This window comes from Diabrotica virgifera, chromosome 4, assembly GCF_917563875.1.
Source record: "Diabrotica virgifera virgifera chromosome 4, PGI_DIABVI_V3a".
In the NCBI taxonomy this organism is placed as follows: Eukaryota; Metazoa; Arthropoda; class Insecta; order Coleoptera; family Chrysomelidae; genus Diabrotica; species Diabrotica virgifera.
The window spans coordinates 131,784,729-131,804,790 of NC_065446.1; the positions used below are offsets into that span (position 1 = coordinate 131,784,729).

At 33.4% G+C, this 20,062-nt stretch overlaps 1 protein-coding gene across 1 annotated transcript in view; it reads left to right on the forward strand.

Annotated features, from left to right (window-relative positions):
* Positions 1-20,062, forward strand: part of LOC114334762 (pleckstrin homology domain-containing family G member 5) — a 1,826,648-nt gene that overhangs the window by 1,509,382 nt on the left and 297,204 nt on the right. The window contains exon 16 of the mRNA XM_050649705.1: positions 5,630-5,785. Coding sequence (XP_050505662.1) covers positions 5,630-5,785 — 156 coding nt within the window. The remainder of the gene's footprint in view (positions 1-5,629; positions 5,786-20,062) is intronic.

A 20,062-nucleotide genomic window follows, 5' to 3' on the forward strand; every position in this document is an offset into this window, starting at 1 on the left:
AAAAACTAACAGCCTGAGCTCCCAAATATCCTAGTGCGAAGGAGGAGTCCATTTTTGTAATCAGTATTTCAGAAGCTTTTAATTGGGGTGTCACATGATGTACTTTCTCATTTAACAAATCAAATTTATGACTGTCACCTGAAGAGGGATTGCGTAAAGTTCGAAACTTTGATGCTATAATATACTATGAATATTTTAAAAATTGACCTCTCCGAGCGTTTTGCTTCCATACTAAAAATAAATGAGTTAATATGGGGGTAATACTTATTCCACCGCACTGTATGAATAAAACTGCACAATTCATGATAATTACCTAAATATTTTACGATAAATATCATCATTGTATCTTCTTCCTGGTTTGTAGATTTTTCCACGACGAATTTTTATTCATAAATTCTGAACATTCATAAATGCTGCCATTTTTTAACAAAAAACACCTACGCCGAAGTCGTTCATCCACCAACTTCAGCTAAACTGAAGCAAATTCTACTAAACTAGCAAATACTTCAAAAGCGTAGTACATCCTTCTATGTATCTGGTAAATAGTAGCAGATGCTACGGAGGAAAGCAAATGCTTTGTAAGTGTAGCAAATTCTTCAAAAATGTAGTACGTACTTGAAGCATTAGCAGGTACTACGTTTTATGCATTCCACCCAATGTTGGTCCCTTTTATGTAAAAATAATCCCTTTTTGAAAAAATGTCCCTTTTTGGTAAAAAAATCGGGAAAATTACCCCTTAATTAGCATCCCAAATAAATTTAATCGTTACGGCTTCACAATTTACTTTTCTTATGTATTCTTTATATGATTAGTAAGTTTCATCGGTTCAAAGTGTATTTAAAAAAAATGTAGTTAAAATTTAAAAGGTGTCAAAATTAGGGTATTTTTAATTAATTAAAAGAGCCAGTCTTTTTTTGTGTGAAGTATTTCCACTCCACCCTGTATTCTTATGATTTTCCACGCGTGTTGTCGACGAAGATTGTTCCAATTCCATTATGTTTGTATTAATTTGAATCGACAAAAGAATTTTAGCCATAAATTTTTCAATAAGGAGTCTTAAGTATCTTGGCGACGAAAGTATCTTTATTTTAAAGCTGGGATTTTTTATATAACACATTCATTTGCAGCTGATAAAAAAGGATAAGAGTTATTAGCTTTGGCCAACAAGCCCCAGCTGTGTTTATGCTGAGTCGTTTGAGAAAAACCTTGAGCTGGAAAAGTGCCCATAGACCGCAGCTGTAGAATCGTTGATTCGGCATTCTTGATGGTAAAAAGAAGTTGTGCAAGATGCTACAAGCCGTTTGTTTATTCTTTTTATAATTAAATTGAATGTTTTTGGTGCTCGTAGGAGGGTGTAGCTAAAAACATGTATAAATGATTTTTGATTTGTCGAGATTTTAATTAGGGAAGTGAATTAATTTTATAATTGGTTGATTGAGAAGTATTGATGAAATATGGAATAGTTTTTGGAAGGGACGTTTTGTTTTTTGAAGAGATTCATTAAAGTTAAGTTAGATCCGTGGGGGATTCAAGTTTTGGCATTCAAGTAGAGAGGTTGGTTGAAGCCTCGTGCAGAAGCCGTCATGGCGGTTTCTGAAGAGTTTAAGTACAGTGAAGTTCTTGTTCCGTTTTAATGCAACAGTCTTTGTGTTAGTCGTGGAGTTGAGTGTTTTACAACAGACTGAATATTGGACCGTCATGACGTAATCAAGTCGTGGACCACCGCGTTTCGCCGCTTTTAGGCGAACGCGATATTTCATACCAGTCGGTATACCCAATCTCTTGGCATGCCGTCGTCAGAAATTTATTTACAAGTTTTTTATGTTCAGTTGCTAAAATTTCCGTAAAAAAAGCCTGAAGCAGTTTTTGCCTTTTTTTGGTCCACTTTAACATACTGAGGAAGTAATAAGTTTTTTTTAATATTTTGTTGTGAGCAGTACCAATTTTTTTACTGAACAATTGATGAAAGTTTTCAATAAAACTATAGCTAATGTACTTTCCATATATACATATTTTTTGCAAAAAGACTAAGTTTTCACTCTAATGGCATATAAAACAACATAATGCTATTCTACACCCCGCCAGAATGAAAACAATGGGAACCTTCTCTGGTTACACCTCCGAGGCTTCTACAATTTGCAAGCCATACGGATGCTGAGACTAAGGAAGATGAGGGAATTCTACAATTTACAATTCACGTCCCATCTGCTCAGCGCGGTAAAGTTCCAACGAGAATGGTTCCCTTCATACTCCACACAGAGTAAATGTAAATCAAAAATGAATAACCATTTTCAATTTCGTTGCAAAACGAAAACACAGCCGAACCATATTCTAGTCCAATCAGAGAGTGCTGCAAGCACCCCTACCGGTTTCGAAACTTATTAGTCTCTCATCAGGAGGCACATATGCTGCTCTCCCCGATCCAACCAAAACAAACCCCAGCGTGCAGTCCCGGATTGCAACGAACGAAATGGCATAGATGCCCTAGCGGCAACTGCTAGCAAAAGACTAAGTTTTCAAACTAATAGCACATAAAACAACACCAAAAATGTTGCTCCACATCCTACCAGATTGAAAATAATGGGAACCTTCTCTGGTTACACCTCCGAGGCTTCTACAATTTGCAAGCCATACGGATGCTGAGACTAAGGAAGATGAAGGAATTCTACAATTTACAATTCACGTCCCATCTGCTCAGCGCGGTAAAGTTCCAACGAGAATGGTTCCCTTCATACTCCACACAGAGTAAATGTAAATCAAAAATGAATAACCATTTTCAATTTCGTTGCAAAACGAAAACACAGCCGAACCATATTCTAGTCCAATCAGAGAGTGCTGCAAGCACCCCTACCGGTTTCGAAACTTATTAGTCTCTCATCAGGAGGCACATATGCTGCTCTCCCCGATCCAGCCAAAACAAACCCCAGCGTGCAGTCCCGGATTGCAACGAACGAAATGGCATAGATGGCCTAGCGGCAACTGCTAGCAAAACGACTAAATTTTCACTCTAATGGAATATAAAACAACATAATGAACATAATGCTATTCTACACCCCACCAGAATGAAAACAATGGGAACCTTCTGTGGTTACACCTCCGAGGCTTCTACAATTTGCAAGCCATACGGATGCTGAGACTAAGGAAGATGAGGGAATTCTACAATTTACAATTCACGTCCCATCTGCTCAGCGCGGTAAAGTTCCAACGAGAATGGTTCCCTTCATACTCCACACAGAGTAAATGTAAATCAAAAATGAATAACCATTTTCAATTTCGTTGCAAAACGAAAACACAGCCGAACCATATTCTAGTCCAATCAGAGAGTGCTGCAAGCACCCCTACCGGTTTCGAAACTTATTAGTCTCTCATCAGGAGGCACATATGCTGCTCTCCCCGATCCAACCAAAACAAACCCCAGCGTGCAGTCCCGGATTGCAACGAACGAAATGGCATAGATGCCCTAGCGGCAACTGCTAGCAAAAAGACTAAGTTTTCACTCTAATGGCATATAAAACAACATAATGCTATTCTACACCCCACCAGAATGAAAACAATGGGAACCTTCTCTGGTTACACCTCCAAGGCTTCTACAATTTTCAAGCCATACGGATGCTGAGACTAAGGAAGATGAGGGAATTCTACAATTTACACTTCACGTCCCATCTGCTCAGCGCGGTAAAGTTCCAACGAGAATGGTTCCCTTCATACTCCACACAGAGTAAATGTAAATCAAAAATGAATAACCATTTTCAATTTCGTTGCAAAACGAAAACACAGCCGAACCATATTCTAGTCCAATCAGAGAGTGCTGCAAGCACCCCTACCGGTTTCGAAACTTATTAGTCTCTCATCAGGAGGCACATATGCTGCTCTCCCCGATCCAACCAAAAACAAACCCCAGCGTGAAGTCCCGGATTGCAACGAACGAAATGGCTTAGATGCCCTAGCGGCAACTGCTAGCAAAAAGACTAAGTTTTCACTCTAATGGCATATAAAACAACACAATGCTATTCTACACCCCACCAGAATGAAAACAATGGGAACCTTCTCTGGTTACACCTCCGAGGCTTCTACAATTTGCAAGCCATACGTATTGGACTAGAATATGGTTCGGCTGTGTTTTCGTTTTGCAACGAAATTGAAAATGGTTATTAATTTTTGATTTACATTTACTCTGTGTGGAGTATGAAGGGAACCATTCTCGTTGGAACTTTACCGCGCTGAGCAGATGGGACGTGAATTGTAAATTGTAGAATTCCCTCATCTTCCTTAGTCTCAGCATCCGTATGGCTTGCAAATTGTAGAAGCCTCGGAGGTGTAACCAGAGAAGGTTCCCATTGTTTTCATTCTGGTGGGGTGTAGAATAGCATTATGTTGTTTTATATGCCATTAGAGTGAAAACTTAGTCTTTTTGCTAGCAGTTGCCGCTAGGGCATCTATGCCATTTCGTTCGTTGCAATCCGGGACTGCACGCTGGGGTTTGTTTTGGTTGGATCGGGGAGAGCAGCATATGTGCCTCCTGATGAGAGACTAATAAGTTTCGAAACCGGTAGGGGTGCTTGCAGCACTCTCTGATTGGACTAGAATATGGTTCGGCTGTGTTTTCGTTTTGCAACGAAATTGAAATTGGTTATTCATTTTTTTTATATTTTTTGTAATGTGACTGTTGTGCAGTATAACAGTGCCTTGGACTTTAGAGATCAACCATACGGAACTAAGGACTATGCAACAAGGTATTGTTTTGTAAACTTTTTATTTTTCTGTAAACAGGATCTCTTATATTTGGGAAGATAATTAGGGGGGATTTTCGCAATTTTTTACCAACAAATAAAAGGGGCCAACAATATTTTGAGCGTAACTTACTTACTTTTAATATTAGAAGTTTTTTTTTAAATAAACATTTTTTTAAACCCTTTAAAAAATTATAATGGGGTTTGCCTATAAATTGCCCTGTTTTTTGGTTATTTCACGTTGAAATATTCGATTTGGAATTTGAAGAAGAAGAACCTATATTTCATTAGCTACAACTCTGCCTCTACTGGGTCTACAGACTTCATATGTACACCGTTTTCTTTTACTTTTCTATGAGCTATATTTTTGCTGAGAATATTTTTTCCGATAAAATACTTACTTTTTATTTATTTGCGAAAAACGGTGGAAAAACATGTTTTTTTTTATAAAAATGAACATATTCACTCGCAAATAACTCGAAAAGTATCTACTTAGGGAAAAACTCTATAGAACAAAAGTTGCTTAGAATTAGTGATTTTATCCAATTCCGGGAATATTTTGAATGTATATTTTTTTGCCCCCGAGAAAATATTTTTCACCCCGTATTTCCCAATTTTTGTAAATTGAAGGGGATGTAGAATTGTAAACTTTTTTTATATAATAATAGACAATTTTAACTACCTATTCCCAAACTTTCATCCTTCCTTTATTTTTTGGAGGTTTTCGTAAAGTTGCGTGTTCTTTGATCGGGCTATTTGTACCGTTACTCAACCATTCAACACATCACAATATATTACCTCGCGATCTTTTTTTGTATTTTTTTTATTACTTTACTTAATTCTTTTAACAAAAGAATTCTTCTAACGAACTTCTTCTAATCTGTTAATAAATGTTACAGGAATCGAAAGACGACGACATCGACAAGCTCCTTAAGAAAGAAAAATCCTTGACGCAACTCGATCTGACAAGACCGATGTTAAACTGTCCCGGGGAACGAAAACGCCATCTTTTACTGGAAGGCGACCTCAAGCTAAAGGACAGTGGGACTTCCAAGGTTAGTGGATTTATAATAAACACATTACATATAGATACAAAAGAAATATACAGGGTGTCAATTTGAAAAGGTGTCGCCCTCCATAACTTGTTCACTATAGAAAATCTAAAAATATATTTAAAAACACGTCAAATTTATTTGTGAGGGGGGCATTTTGTAGACCAGTTTTCAATTACATTACATTAAGTATCGAGTTCAGAACTCCGAAAATCCCTATAATTTCCTCCCTATAGAAAATATAAAAATGTGCAAAAAATGTCAAAATCTTTATAGTCTTGGCTGATTGTCGGAGAATACCTAAGCCATTTTTGGGAAAAGTTGTTTACCAGCAATTTTATTGCTGGAATCGAATTATAAGATCCTATATATTAATAATATAGGTATGCAAAGTCCTCAGATAGTGTGCTAACAAAATGGCGCACGAAAATCGTGTTTTTTTTTCAATTATTGCTCTATAACTCCAAACATTTTAACTTTACAACAAAAACACCCAAATAAAAATTCACCATGATTAAATTATGAATAGAGACGTGTTTTTCCAGGTCTGATCCGACGAAAATTTTCTTTGAAAAATGCAGGTTTTCCCAACAAAATTTTTAATTCTCAAATAAAGTTTTAGATAAGTCATTATCTACCAATAATGAAATAATTTGGCAACTTAAAAGCCTTCTTGGTTTAGATTATAGTTCCAGAATCTGGTGAAGATTGAACGAATATTTTAGCAACAATTCAGTTGTTAATTAATAATTTACGGTCGCAATAATAACCAAAATAATTATGATACACTGATCAAACTTTAAAATCTTATAAAAATGAGATGCCTATTTAACATTTTCTCGAGAAAATATTAATTTTTAATTTTTTTGCATAATCTTTAAATGTTTAAAAAAAATAGTTATAAACAAATTAACGGTTCTCAGAAAGTTTTTATTATATTATAATTTTAAAAAATAGCTAAAATGCGCATTTCAAATATCTTGAAAATGAATGCTTTAAAACTTTTTTGCAACCATTTGCAAAAAAGTTATGAAACAGCAAAGTAAACATACGATTACTACGGTGTTTACAATTTTTTTTAATTCCTTAAAAGCGTAGAAGTGAGTTTAAAGTACAAGCTAATTACTTTCAAAAAAACATCAATTATAAGTTTAATGGTTATATTTTAATTAAAGATTATAAATATATTTTTTTGTAATTTACACGCGCGAAAGTAGAATAATACAGTACTGTAGATAAAATTTTCACTCGGAGCGACGATCGGCAGCTGCGCGATGTACACTTTTAATAAATAATGTATGCTGCGTGTCAGTCGCTTCGAGTGAACATTTTAGCTCCGACTCTGTATCAGGCCTACTTTTGCGCTAAAAATTACAAAAAAAAAGTAATTTAACCTTTGATTAAAATATAACCATTGCACTAATTTTTGACATTCTTTGTGAGTAATTAGATTGTACCATAGACTCACTTTTAAGCTTTGAAACAATTAAAATAAATTATAAACAACGGAGATATCGTATATTTATTTTGCTGTTTCATAACTTTTTTGCAAATGGTTGGAAAATTTTTTTAAAGCATTCATTTTCAAGACCTATGAAATACGCATTTTAAGTATTTTTTAAAATTAGAATATAATAAACAATTTCCGAGAAATGTTAATTTGTTTATAACAATTTTTTTTAAACATTTAATGATTATGCAAAAAAATGAAAAATTTATATTTTGTCGACAAAATATTATGTAAATAGGCATCACACCTTTATAATTTTTCTAAGTTTGATCAATGTCTCATGATTATTTTGGTTGTTATTGCGAGTGTAAATTGTTAATTAACAATTGAATTGTTGCTAAAATATTCGTTTCGTTTTCAACGGCTTCTGAATTTATAATCTATACCAAGAAAGCTTTTATTTCACTAAGCTATATAATTATTAATAAATAATTACTGGCCCAAAAAAATTATTTGAAAATTCGAGATTTTGTTGGGAAACCCCACATTTTTCGAGGAAAATTTTCGTCGGAGCAAATCGGGAAAACATGCCTCTATGTAGAATTAAATTGGGGTGAATTTTTATTTGAGTGTTTTTGGTGTAAAGTTAAAATCTTCGGAGTTATAGAGCAATAATTGAAAAAAATACGATTTGTCAGCGCCATTTTGTTTATAAAAAAAGTAGCACACTATCTGCGGACTTTGCATACCTATATTAATAATATATAGGATCTTATAAGTCGATTCCAGCAATAAAATTGCTGGTAAATAAACTTTCTTTGTACTTTACTAATTATACCAGCGTATTATAACTATTTTTTTTTCAAAATTTAAAGATTATGCAAAAAAAAAGAAAAATTTATATTTTGTCGATAAAATATTAAATAAGCATCTCATCTTCATAATCTTTATAAGTTTGATCAATGTATCATGATTATTTTGGTTTTTATTGCGATCATAAATTGTTAATTAACAATTGAATTGTTGCTAAAATATTCGTTTAATTTTCACCGGCTTCTGGAATTACAATCTATACCAAGAAAGCTTTTATGTTACTAAGTTATTTAATTATTGATTAATAATTACTTACCTAAATCTTTATTTGAAAATTAGAGTTTTTGTTAGGAAAACCCGCATTTTCTGAGGAAAATTTTCGTCGTAGCAAATCGTAAAAAAAATATCTCTATGCAGAATTTAATTTCGGCGAATTTTCATTTGGGTGTTTTTGTTGTAAAGTTAAAATCTTCGGAGTTATAGAGCAATAATTGAAAAAAATACGATTTGTCGGCGCCATTTTGTTTATAAAAAAGTAGCACACTATCTGCGGACTTTGCATACCTATATTATTATTATGGAGGATCTTATAATTCGATTCCAGCAATAAAATTGCTGGTAAATAACTTTTCCATGAATTTTGCTAATTAGCCCAGAATATTAATGGAAAGGTGGGCTGAGTGATACCTTATTAATTTTAAAGGTCTTTCAACTACCTTTTCAAAAATACCACATACATTATATTGCTTTTTAAAACTTATTTTTTTAAATGCCGAGTTCGGAAGTCCAAAATTTTTTTGGAGTATTAATTTCTAAATTTAATTGTTTTTAAGTATCAAAGTATTTTTAAGTATTTTTTGGAGTATTTTTGAAAAAATCAAGTAAAACTAGTTACTATTGAGTTCACAACTCCTAAAATTTTTTAGAGTGTTAAGTCAAAGATTTCTTCAAAAGTACTGAAAAGAAATAATAATTATAATGTATGTGGTATTTTTAAAAAGGTACTTAAACGACCTTTAAAATGAGGTATTACTCAACCCCATTAAATATTTTGGGGGTAGTTTCGGCCTTCGGTAGAGGGTCTAGCGGAAGCCGAAATTTAGTTGAAAACTGGTCTACAAAATGTCCCCCTTACAAATTAATTTGACATTATTTGCATATTTTTATATATTCTGTGGGGACCAAATTATAGAGGGTGACAACTTTTCAAATTGACACTCTGTATAATAGATATTTAGAGTTTCACGTAAACAATAATCAGGTTAGATAGTACCTCGTAATATTATCCAATCTATAAGGTCTAAAATATTGAAAATAATTGTCATCGACTATATTTTTATTAACCGTCCGCAACTAACATAGGTTTGCTGAACATTAAAGCTAACATTCGTCCCAGAGACCGACATAAGAACATGTTTCCATTGACACACTTTCAAGTGTAGGGTTGTGTTTACTCCTTGAATGAGTGAAATTAAACAAGATTGATACCCATTTTTAATTTACTAAGGCCACCTACCAACATCGGCCACCTGTACTAACGTCCAGTTTAAAAATTTCCCAAACCAATTATGCATATCTAGACTACAAAAACTGGCAATACCGGCCACCTTTCTATATCGGCCAATAGTTCTTTCATTTTTAGTGTCCGTTGCTGACAGGTTTTACTGTAGTTGTTGTCCTCTTCTCGTACATCATCTTGTGCCAAAATATTTTTATAAAAACTATGGTGGGCTTCTGGTATCATACCCGAATGGCATAAGTATACCAAATCTTTCTTTTAAGTCATTTGAATTTTTGACTGTTCTTTGGCAAGTTTTCTGAGAATAGATATTTTTGACGTCTCAGTATTGTCAATACACAAGTTTTAAGATAACTGTTTTTCCATTCATGAGAAAAAATACTTTTTGGTCGTAAATAATTAGTCTTAATTTATGTGGTTTTAATTCAATCTAACAAATAAATGGTCAAATGACATCGCACACATCTTATGGAAAATAAATATAATATCACACAAAGGACATAAAATTTACATGAATAGATTGGTCTCGAAAATCTTTGTTTATTGTCTCAGCCGTTAATGGATTACGTAGACGCGCTGTACATTAAAATTAAACACCACAGATATAGATATTAAAATAACAAATATCTTACTTTTTTCATTGCTTGTTATTGCTTGTTATCGAATCCGTTGCAATATTCCGTGCAAAACTGTTTTAACTCTGTTACGTTAGAGTTACAACAGTTTTGCACGGAACTTATGTTCAAAAACGCAAAATAGTTAAAATGTTGTTGTAATATTTAGCCCATTAAGGGCCGGTTGTTCAGTGCTGGGTTAACCTATTTATTTTTCGGTCACCGAAATATTCATGATTAATCAGTTTTCCAGTACCAGGTTAGAACTTAAACCCGTTTAAGTTAACCAAGATTTTAACCGATCCTCGTTAGATGGTTTAACTCCGAATTTTGTGGTTAACGCCTGCGCATGAGTGCAGTGAATACATTAGGGTCAAATTATGTGAAATTGTGTTTATTTTGAGTATTGCCTGACAGAAGAGGTTAGTTGGGTTATGTTATTTTTATTTTGTTTTTATCGCGAGAAGTATTCTAAAATTCCTCCCTATTATTATAAAGAAATTAGGTAATATGTATGTATTATTATCGAAAGTATAAATTATTATCGTTATTATATAGGAAGGAATTATATGGAAATATATTTAAATATATTATAACTGTAACAGGTAGGTACCTATGTGTACACATACAGTAACAGGATTTAATGCATGATTCCTAGTAATATTTTAAACAGATAATAATTATATATTTGTCTATACAGCAAAATCATTATTTAACAGTTTGACTTCTTATTTCCTGGTCAATCTGTTCCAATAGTGATAACACCGTGATCTTTGACAAACGAGATCGGCAAAAAAGTCTAAATCGTCCCAGTAATAGTATATTAAAATTATTGTAATGGTACCTTCTGTTATGAAACCGAGGTAGACGTTATGAACTAAATAAAGATTCCGAACTTAATACTGAATTAATCATTTTTATAAATTTGGTTATGAAATTGTTTTTTTATTTATTTTTCTGTCAAATTGATCAATATTTCTCGAATTGCACATGCGCAAGTACAGTTACTGCTGCCAACAGAAGAAAAAAAGTGGTTAGCTAACTGAGATTTTGTAAACTTGGTTTAAACCACTGAAAAACGCTAGGAGGGTTAAAATATTGGTTAAAATTTAAACTAGGTTAGCTAACCAAAATTTTAACCTGTCACTGAAAAACTGGGCCTAAGCATTTGAAAGTTACTAAAGTTTTACAGGGGATAGATATGCATGTTTACAATCGAATTCCATGATTACTTCATTTTCATAAAATTTTGAGTTACTGCAGTCTTGCACTGAGGGTGCGAATTATACAAAATCTCATTCGTGAAAAACAAGCTCAATTTTTCCACTGCCGTTTTTTTGTACCTAGCTTCACCTTTTACTTCTGTCAATTGGGTTACTAAATTATCAGCACTTGTTCGCATGTTGTTTCGTTAATATAAATATTTTTTTCATCGAATATGTCAGATCCAACATCCGTCTCTGAGAAAAAATTTTATATAAAATTGTCGATAAATGCGTAACCACTTGACACCAAATACTCAAACTTCAACACTAAAAACAGGCACCTGACTCAGTCAGCTACTGATGGCGGCGAAGATACGTAACGAACAATTTGGATATAATCGTAAAAACTCGTAAGTGGTCCGTCTCACAGACCCAATGTTAGTCACGGAAGGTTAATGGATACTTTGTATAAAGAACTATTATCTTATATTTAATAAATTTAATTTACTCTTTTTTTCAACTATTTTGACAGCGTGAAACCAAAATATTGTTAAAATCATCAGTATTTTCTCTTAGATTTGTTTTTCTTCTTCTTGTCCTTTTATTAAGAAATTGGCCCTATTCTTGTCCGATCTTAAAATTGCAGTTGTATTTCTAACTTTGACTGTCAGCTATTCTGTCTAAAGGGTGATTTAATTCCTCTCATAGTCGCTTGTACACTTTAATTCTATTAAATATATTCTATATTCGCGGTGTGCAAGTACTTGGAAGGGATACGTGAAACGATCGTGCGCGAATAGCGGAGAAACATTGCAACTTTCTTAAATAATTCATATTGTCAATTGAAATTGTCAAATTGACGTACATATCATATCTTCTGTCATTGAAGGAGAAAAATTATATGTTGCTCCACAATATTGATATGATATGCAGTTATTATATAAAGGTAAATTTAATTAATTGTATTTTGCTTGCAGTACTGCATTTTATTAACTAATTTTATTTACTACATACAATTGTTTACGTTTTCATCACATAACCTGAATCTTATTTTTTCTTCTTATTATTTTTTTGGGCTATGGCCTTGACAATTATCCAGCAACCAGGACTAACGTAATTGGTCAATACAATTAAAAGTGCGAATAAAAGTACAGAGCGTAGAAATAGGTGTCGCTTTGCGCAACTTCCACGGTCCCATGTATATAAGATAAAGGTTACAGTGCGCCATAGGGGTAACCAGGATGATCCTAAGGGATGTTACAACTACCTGAAAGGGAGGGGGTTGCAACTACTGGAAGGTCTCTGAAGGGTATGGTGTTAAGCGTATAGAGCTCAAAGTACATCCCGATGGGGGGGGGTTATAACCCCCAAAACCCCCTGGTTACGCCTATGCAGTGCGCATGCAATTTTGCTATTGTAAACATCTTTTGGTGACTAAGTTTTTATTTATAGCGTTTGTCTTTAAGCGTCAACACTGTCCAGATGAACATTAGCCGACTCACCACAAATTGCTTTAAAACACATGTTGTGTCTTTGACAATTTTTTTCTAATCATCCATTGGAAGCATTAAAAATTGATATCTATTTTTAAATTCAGACTGCTTTCAATGCTTTTTCTTTAATTAGAATTCCAGACGGGTGAATATTTTTATTTCCAGCTTTACAGAAATAACTGAAACTACTCGGTTAATCGCCGATATTTCCGTTTTGGTAAATTTTCTTTCCTGCATTGGATTGGAACCTTCTTCAAAAAGTTCCGTTTTTCTAATTAAAAAAGGTTCACCGAAAGAGCCGCGATAATAGTACGCGTATTTCCATTAATTGGTTTTAGGCATTCTGAAAATGGCCGATATTAGAGCCGTCAATTTAAGAGATGGTCGATAACGAAGATTTTACTCTAGTACATTATCTAGAATGCGGAAGTGCAAATTTTAAAATTTTACCTAATCCCATGTAAAAAAAAAATTTTAAACAATATGCACGTGATGTACAGTCAGTTTCAAACAAATCACAGTGTCTAGGATAGGTAAAAAACTGAAAAAATTGGGGTTTCCTTGTATAACGAAATCTATGTTTTCCAAATATATGAAATGCCAAACTGACATATTAAATAAACAAAGCTGTTGGTAGTATGTGGTTGTCAAATTTAACAATTAAAAACATGACAGTACAATTTTCGATTTCTACTATATGCGATTATATCTGGGACAAGTAATGAGGGGACCGCGATATGAAATGTTAAGACTGATAATACAGAGAAAGATAAGAGGCGGAAGGAGTATAGGAAGAAGGAGAGTGTCATGGTTAAAGAATTTAAGGGACTGGTTTAGATGCAGTTCTATAGAACTCTTTAGAGCAGCGGTGGATAGAGTAAAGGTAGTGATGATGATATCCAACCTCCGGTTAGGAGACGGCACTTGAAGAAGAAGACTATATGCGATTATCGGGTATAATATCACAAGAGAGTGAGAATAAATTGAAAATAGCGCGACAGTTTTTCGAAAATTTGTTGTCTGACAATAGACAGGAAAGCCCGCAGGGCTCGAGTGGCTATTGCCCAATGACAACAAATTTGAGTAAAAGTGAAGCATTATTTTCTTATTTATTCTTACTGTCGTGTGATATTCGTAAGATTATTTTTTAATACGTATATTATGGATATTTTCTTAAATGTGACAGTTGTCAAAACTAGGAACCTGGTTGCCATTAAACAGAAACAATCTACTTAAAAAAATTCTATCGGTAATTTTCTACAGTACATAATTCTCAGTATAATTTTAATCTGATTGGACAGAATTAAACACGTGATCAAATATCTTACTATACGATTGGAAGTTAAAATCGTCAAGAAATAATCGCTGTAATCAAGCGATAATTGTCGAGTAGACAAATTGATGAGTGTAATTTGCGTCATTACAACCAATAAATGTCAGTTTCCCATGGCAGATTTAAAAAAAATCAAGATATACGCTCTGAGACTTAATGTTCCCGAAAACGGAGTGGGACAAGCCGAACTTAACACAACCAGATTGTTGATCTTTCGATGTACTTTTGTTTCGAGCTTCTGTCATATGTCGTATAATCCGTGTATATTAATATTATACACAGATTATATAACACAATATGACAGAAGCTCGAAACAAATGACAATCGATGAAAAGCCCTATTAGATACGAATGGATTATTAAAGTATTTTAGAAGTTTAAAACTTCTAAAAATCTTATAAGTTTTACAAGTATTTAAAACATTGTTTATTTTAAATCATTGTTCATTATCACCTAATATATTATTCTGAAGCTATTTCTTTGTGGCATTTATATAATTTATTATTCTAAATAAAATAAATTATTTGTCTTTCTTTATTTGCTACATAGCCCGATCAAAGAACAAGCTGACCCAAAATAAACTAAAGGAAGGATGAAAGATAACTTAAAAAATTATTTTATTGACGTTTCCACTTCCACATCAGACGTTTACATACAACAAAAGTAGATTTTAAGTGTATCAAAAGTTGTGGTTGTGTTTTTTTTTTGTAAAATTATTACTAATAAATTATTTGTCTTTCTGTATTTGCTACATAGCCAGATCAAAGAAAAATCTGACCCAAAAAAAATCAAGGAAGGATGAAAATTTGGGAATAGGCAGTTGAAATTGTCTATTATTATATAAGAAAAAGTTTACAGTTCTACATTCCCTCCATTTTACAAAAGTGGAGGGGAATACCCCCTTCTCGAGGGTGAAAAATATACATTCAAAATAAGTCCGGCATTGGATAAAATGATTTATTCTAAGTAACTTTTGTTCTATAGAGTTTTTTTTACTAAGTCAATAGGTAGGTACTTTTCGAGTTATTTGCGAGTGAATATGTTCATTTTTAACAAAAAAAAAACATATTTTTGGACGGTGTTTCGCAAATAACTCAAAAAGTAAGTATTCTATTGAAAAAAATATTCTTAGCAAAAATAGAAGTACCTTATATAAAAGTGAAAAAAATGGTGTATGTAATAAAATATATGTAAAACCTTTAACAAGATCAGAGAAGAACATGAAATAGAAAAGAAAGAGAAGAGAAAGATTTGGATAACTGACACTATATACTGCAACTTATCGAAGAAAGAAGAAAATCAAAGAACAACAAAATAATGTACAAGATTCAGAGACAAAATAGAAACCGAAATATGAAAGGCCAAAAAAATGGTTAAAATCACATGATACTGATTCTTAGAAAAAGATTTGTTAGGACAAAAACATAATAGGTAACATGCTTAAAAAGGTGAAATAAACAGCTTGCTAGTCTTTCAAGTCCAACACAGCTAGCAAACTGCGAGAACAACAGGAGAATATTATCACAGACAAAAATTAAGAAATCTGAATGTATGGACAAAATACATACAAGAACTCTTTGATGATACTAGATTCGATCAGAAGTCAAGAGATAGGTACTTTTCGAGTTATTCGAAGTAGAATATGTTCATTTTTAACAAAAAAAAAATATACAATGTACAATCATTGTTTAAGTTAAATTGTGGCTTTTTTCCCATTTAGAATAATAAATTATTACATAAATGCCACAAATAAATAGCTTCAGAATAATATATAAGGTGATAATTAACAATGATTTAAAATAAACAATGTTTTAAATACTTTTAAACTTATAAGATTTTTAGAAGTTTTAAACTTCTAAAATACTTATAATAATCCATTCGTACCTAATATACCGCGTATACATCGAAAGATCGACAATCTGGTTGTGCTTGTAGTTGGTTCAGTTCGACTTGTCCCACTCCGTTTTCGAGAACGTTAAGTCGCTCTGAGCTTCGCTGGTGTCGCTCCTAGCGGATTACTTATGCAACTTTCACTGGTAATTTTTAATTTTATTATTTAGTTGTTATCGCTTAATATTTACAACGCAAAAAAAATAATATTGTAATCGATTTTTTAAAGATTTTGCTAATCATTTTAACGTTCTATTAATGAAATATTAATTTCTTACTTCGGATACTTTCACAAGTATCGTGTAGATGGTGCTTAGATTAATTTATAATTACATATTACGAAGTATTAAAAACACTTGGGACCGGTTTGTGAGACCTGTTTGTAAACGCACGTTTTATAATTTACGGTCGATTTAAACAAATTACCGCTAAACAAAAGCCTTTTAATAGCTAAGTTTTACTAGTGCAATGACATAAAATACGAAGAACAGCAACTGTGAGTAAATTTTTAATATTAACTGCATCCAGACGATTTTTGTTAGGCTGATTAAGGTTAGATATCAGATCCACACGACTGAAAAGTAATTAGCTAGTAAAAACTCGCCTAGCGAAATAAAGAATTTTTAATAATTTAAATAATATGAATACCTCCAACGCATCTTATGCAAGCACTATCTCAAAAAATATCTACAAGTATCCTAACAAGGATAGGCACAAGGCACTTATCTTCGGCTCCATTCAGGGAGCAAAACTTCAAGATTACCTTCTCCAATTGGGACCTCTGGTAAAACCAATAAACATCATTTTCTGTAGCAGAATTTCACACAACAGAATATGTGTTTATCTAACCAATAAGTCACTGGTTGATGAGTTTTTAACTAATCATGGTCAAATTGTTGTCAATAATGAAATCATCAAAGCAAGACGTCTCATTTCACCAGCAGACAGACTAGTATTATCGAATGTAAGCCCAACGATCCCACACGAAACTCTTGTAACCTTACTGGAAAATATTGGATTAAAATTAGTGTCTCCAATAAATTTTCTTAGAATAGGTGCATCAAATCCAGAATACCAACACATACTCAGCTTCAGAAGACAGGTGTATATCGCTCCTTCCCCAAATATTACCATACCCGAATTCTTAGAAATAACACATGATAATTTATCATATCATATCTTTTTATCCCTAGACAGTCAACGCTGCTTCACCTGCAAATTATCGGGTCATGTTGCATCCCAATGCCCTTCGGGCAATATTATCCCACATTCCCAACAATCATCACAACCCACACATAATATTCCAATCTCGTCAATATCTCAACCTGATGAAACATCTCCTAATGACTTAAATTCCCACACAATAATTAATATTCTACCCGAAAGTTCCTCTTCTTCTTCTTCTTCTTCGCGCGACTAGGATTACTCCTGTTTGTCTGTAGTAGAAAAAGTTCCTCAGTAGTAGAAAATTGTGTAAAAGTCGCCAATGCTGATTTAATCACATCCAATCTGGTAACAAATCCAGATCACACTGCTCAATCTGAAAATATTCCAACCTCGGACAAAACTACTAATTCAACAACTTCATCCGCAACAAAACGAACAGCTGATATGTCTCCAGCCACTCCAGAAGAACAAATGCCACCCAATACTTCTACCTTCTCTCTTCCCCAAACAGTCGTTCAGAAAAACAAAAAACCCAAATTTAATACATCAGATCAAGAAATAGAACTTACTGAATTCAATATAAACTATATCGACTCCCATTCTCCTCCCTTCATAATCAACAGCCATCAGCTTAAACAGCTCCTAGAAAATACATACGGATCGAAGGATGTTCTTAGCATTGCTGAAGACTTCACAGAAGATATTCCAAAACTAATAGATATGTTAGAAGAACTTCATCCTTACGCAAACACTAAGAAACTAAAAACTCGTGTCACAAGGCTAAAAAGCAAATTACTAAAGCAATCCCAAGATTTAAGTGATACCCAATCTGATATCTCAAATCCATCTCAAGATACCCAATAAATACATTCGAGTCATTACTCCAGTGGAGCTTAAATGGGTACTATACCCGTTTAAATATGCTACAGCATATCATAGCCCTCCATTCTCTGGACATATTGTGTCTACAAGAAACTCACTTCCGAGACGAAAATGTCCACAAAATGAGGGGATACAATGAATTCGTTAAAAACCGAAATGTACAAGATGCGAGTGGCGGCGTAACCATTTACGTCTCAAAGAATCTACAAGCAACACAACTTAGAATAAATACAAACCTAGAAGCGATAGCCGTAAAAATTAAAGCACAACTAAATTACACCATCTGCAACATATACATTCTTCCTGACCATTATTTAATTGAGGATGAATTGGAATCTCTAGTTAATCAACTTCCAACTCCTTTCATTTTTCTAGGAGATTTTAATGCCCACAATTATTCCAGGGGTTCTCAAAAAACAGACAGAAGGGGACGAATTATATCAAACATATTCAACACCATGAACATAAGTCTACTGAATGATGGCAGCAATACTAGATTCAATATAGCTAATGGCAATTCTTCTTGCATCGATCTTTCATTATGTAGCCCAACTATTAGTCCTTACCTTGAATGGACAGTTATGGATGACTTACTAGGCAGTGACCACTTTCCCATAAAATTAACGAATTCAAGTATAAAAGACAAAATATCAAACGGAGATAGTATCCATCAGAAATGGAAAATAAAGAAAGCCGACTGGAGCTCTTTCTCAAAAATTATTGAGAATAACGTATACAAAATTAATAAGTGGAAGGACGCAAATACTGCAGTCACTCAACTTAACGAAATAATCATAAAAGCCGCTGAATTTTCAATAGGAAAAACAAAACATATCAAGAAATTTAAACCTGTGCCTTGGTGGAATGACGAATGTGCCGAAGCAATACAAAACAGCAAATCTGCTCTAAATATATGTAGGAGGGAGAAAACCGCAACAAGTATAATTGAATACAAAAAACATAGGGCAAAAGCAAGATATATTACCAACAAAAGTAAAAAAGGGTCATGGAAGAAGTTCGTAGGAGGCATAAACAGAAACACTACAATATCATCGGCATGGAGGAAGATACAAGGTATTTATGGAAATAAAACTTACCATGTCATTAAAGAATTAGATTATGACGGCAAACGAATAAACCAAACAAAGGAAATGGGTGAAGCATTCGCAGACTATTATCGTAAGCTTTCCATAAACAGAAATATAACCAATGATAACATTGCTCTCCCTACGGAATTTAAAGAGCTGGAAAACCTTGGTTCTCTAAACAAGCCACTGACAAAAGAAGAAATGGAGGAATCTCTCTCATCACTAAAAGACAGTTCTTCTGGTCCCGATGACATCCCTTCTATTTTTCTAAAAAATCTCCCAGAAACGGCGAAACAAATCCTGCTTAATATCTTTAATCACATGTGGAATAATAGTGACTTCTCCTTAATCTGGAAGAAAGCAACAATCATCCCCATGCTTAAATCTAACAAATCTTCACTCTTGCCTGAATCTTACAGGCCAATCTCCCTAACCTGCTCCATGAGTAAATTGCTAGAAAAAATAATCAATAAGAGACTAATATGGTTTTTGGAAACTCACAAATTATTAATTCCCGAACAATCCGGATTTCGACCATCTAGAAGCACACTTGATAACATTATTGACCTAGAAAGTCATATTCACGAAGCATTTGCCACTAAAGATAAATGTCTAGCAATTTATTTTGACATTAATAAAGCCTTTGATTCTACATGCTATAAAATCATCCTAAATAAACTACATCACTGGGGATTGAAAGGCAATATAAAAAATTTCATACGCAATTTTTTATCTTGAAGAGAATTCCAAGTCCGAATTTCTGGAACAATATCATCAACCAAGAAACAATTAAACGGCACACCACAAGGATCAATTCTCAGCCCAAC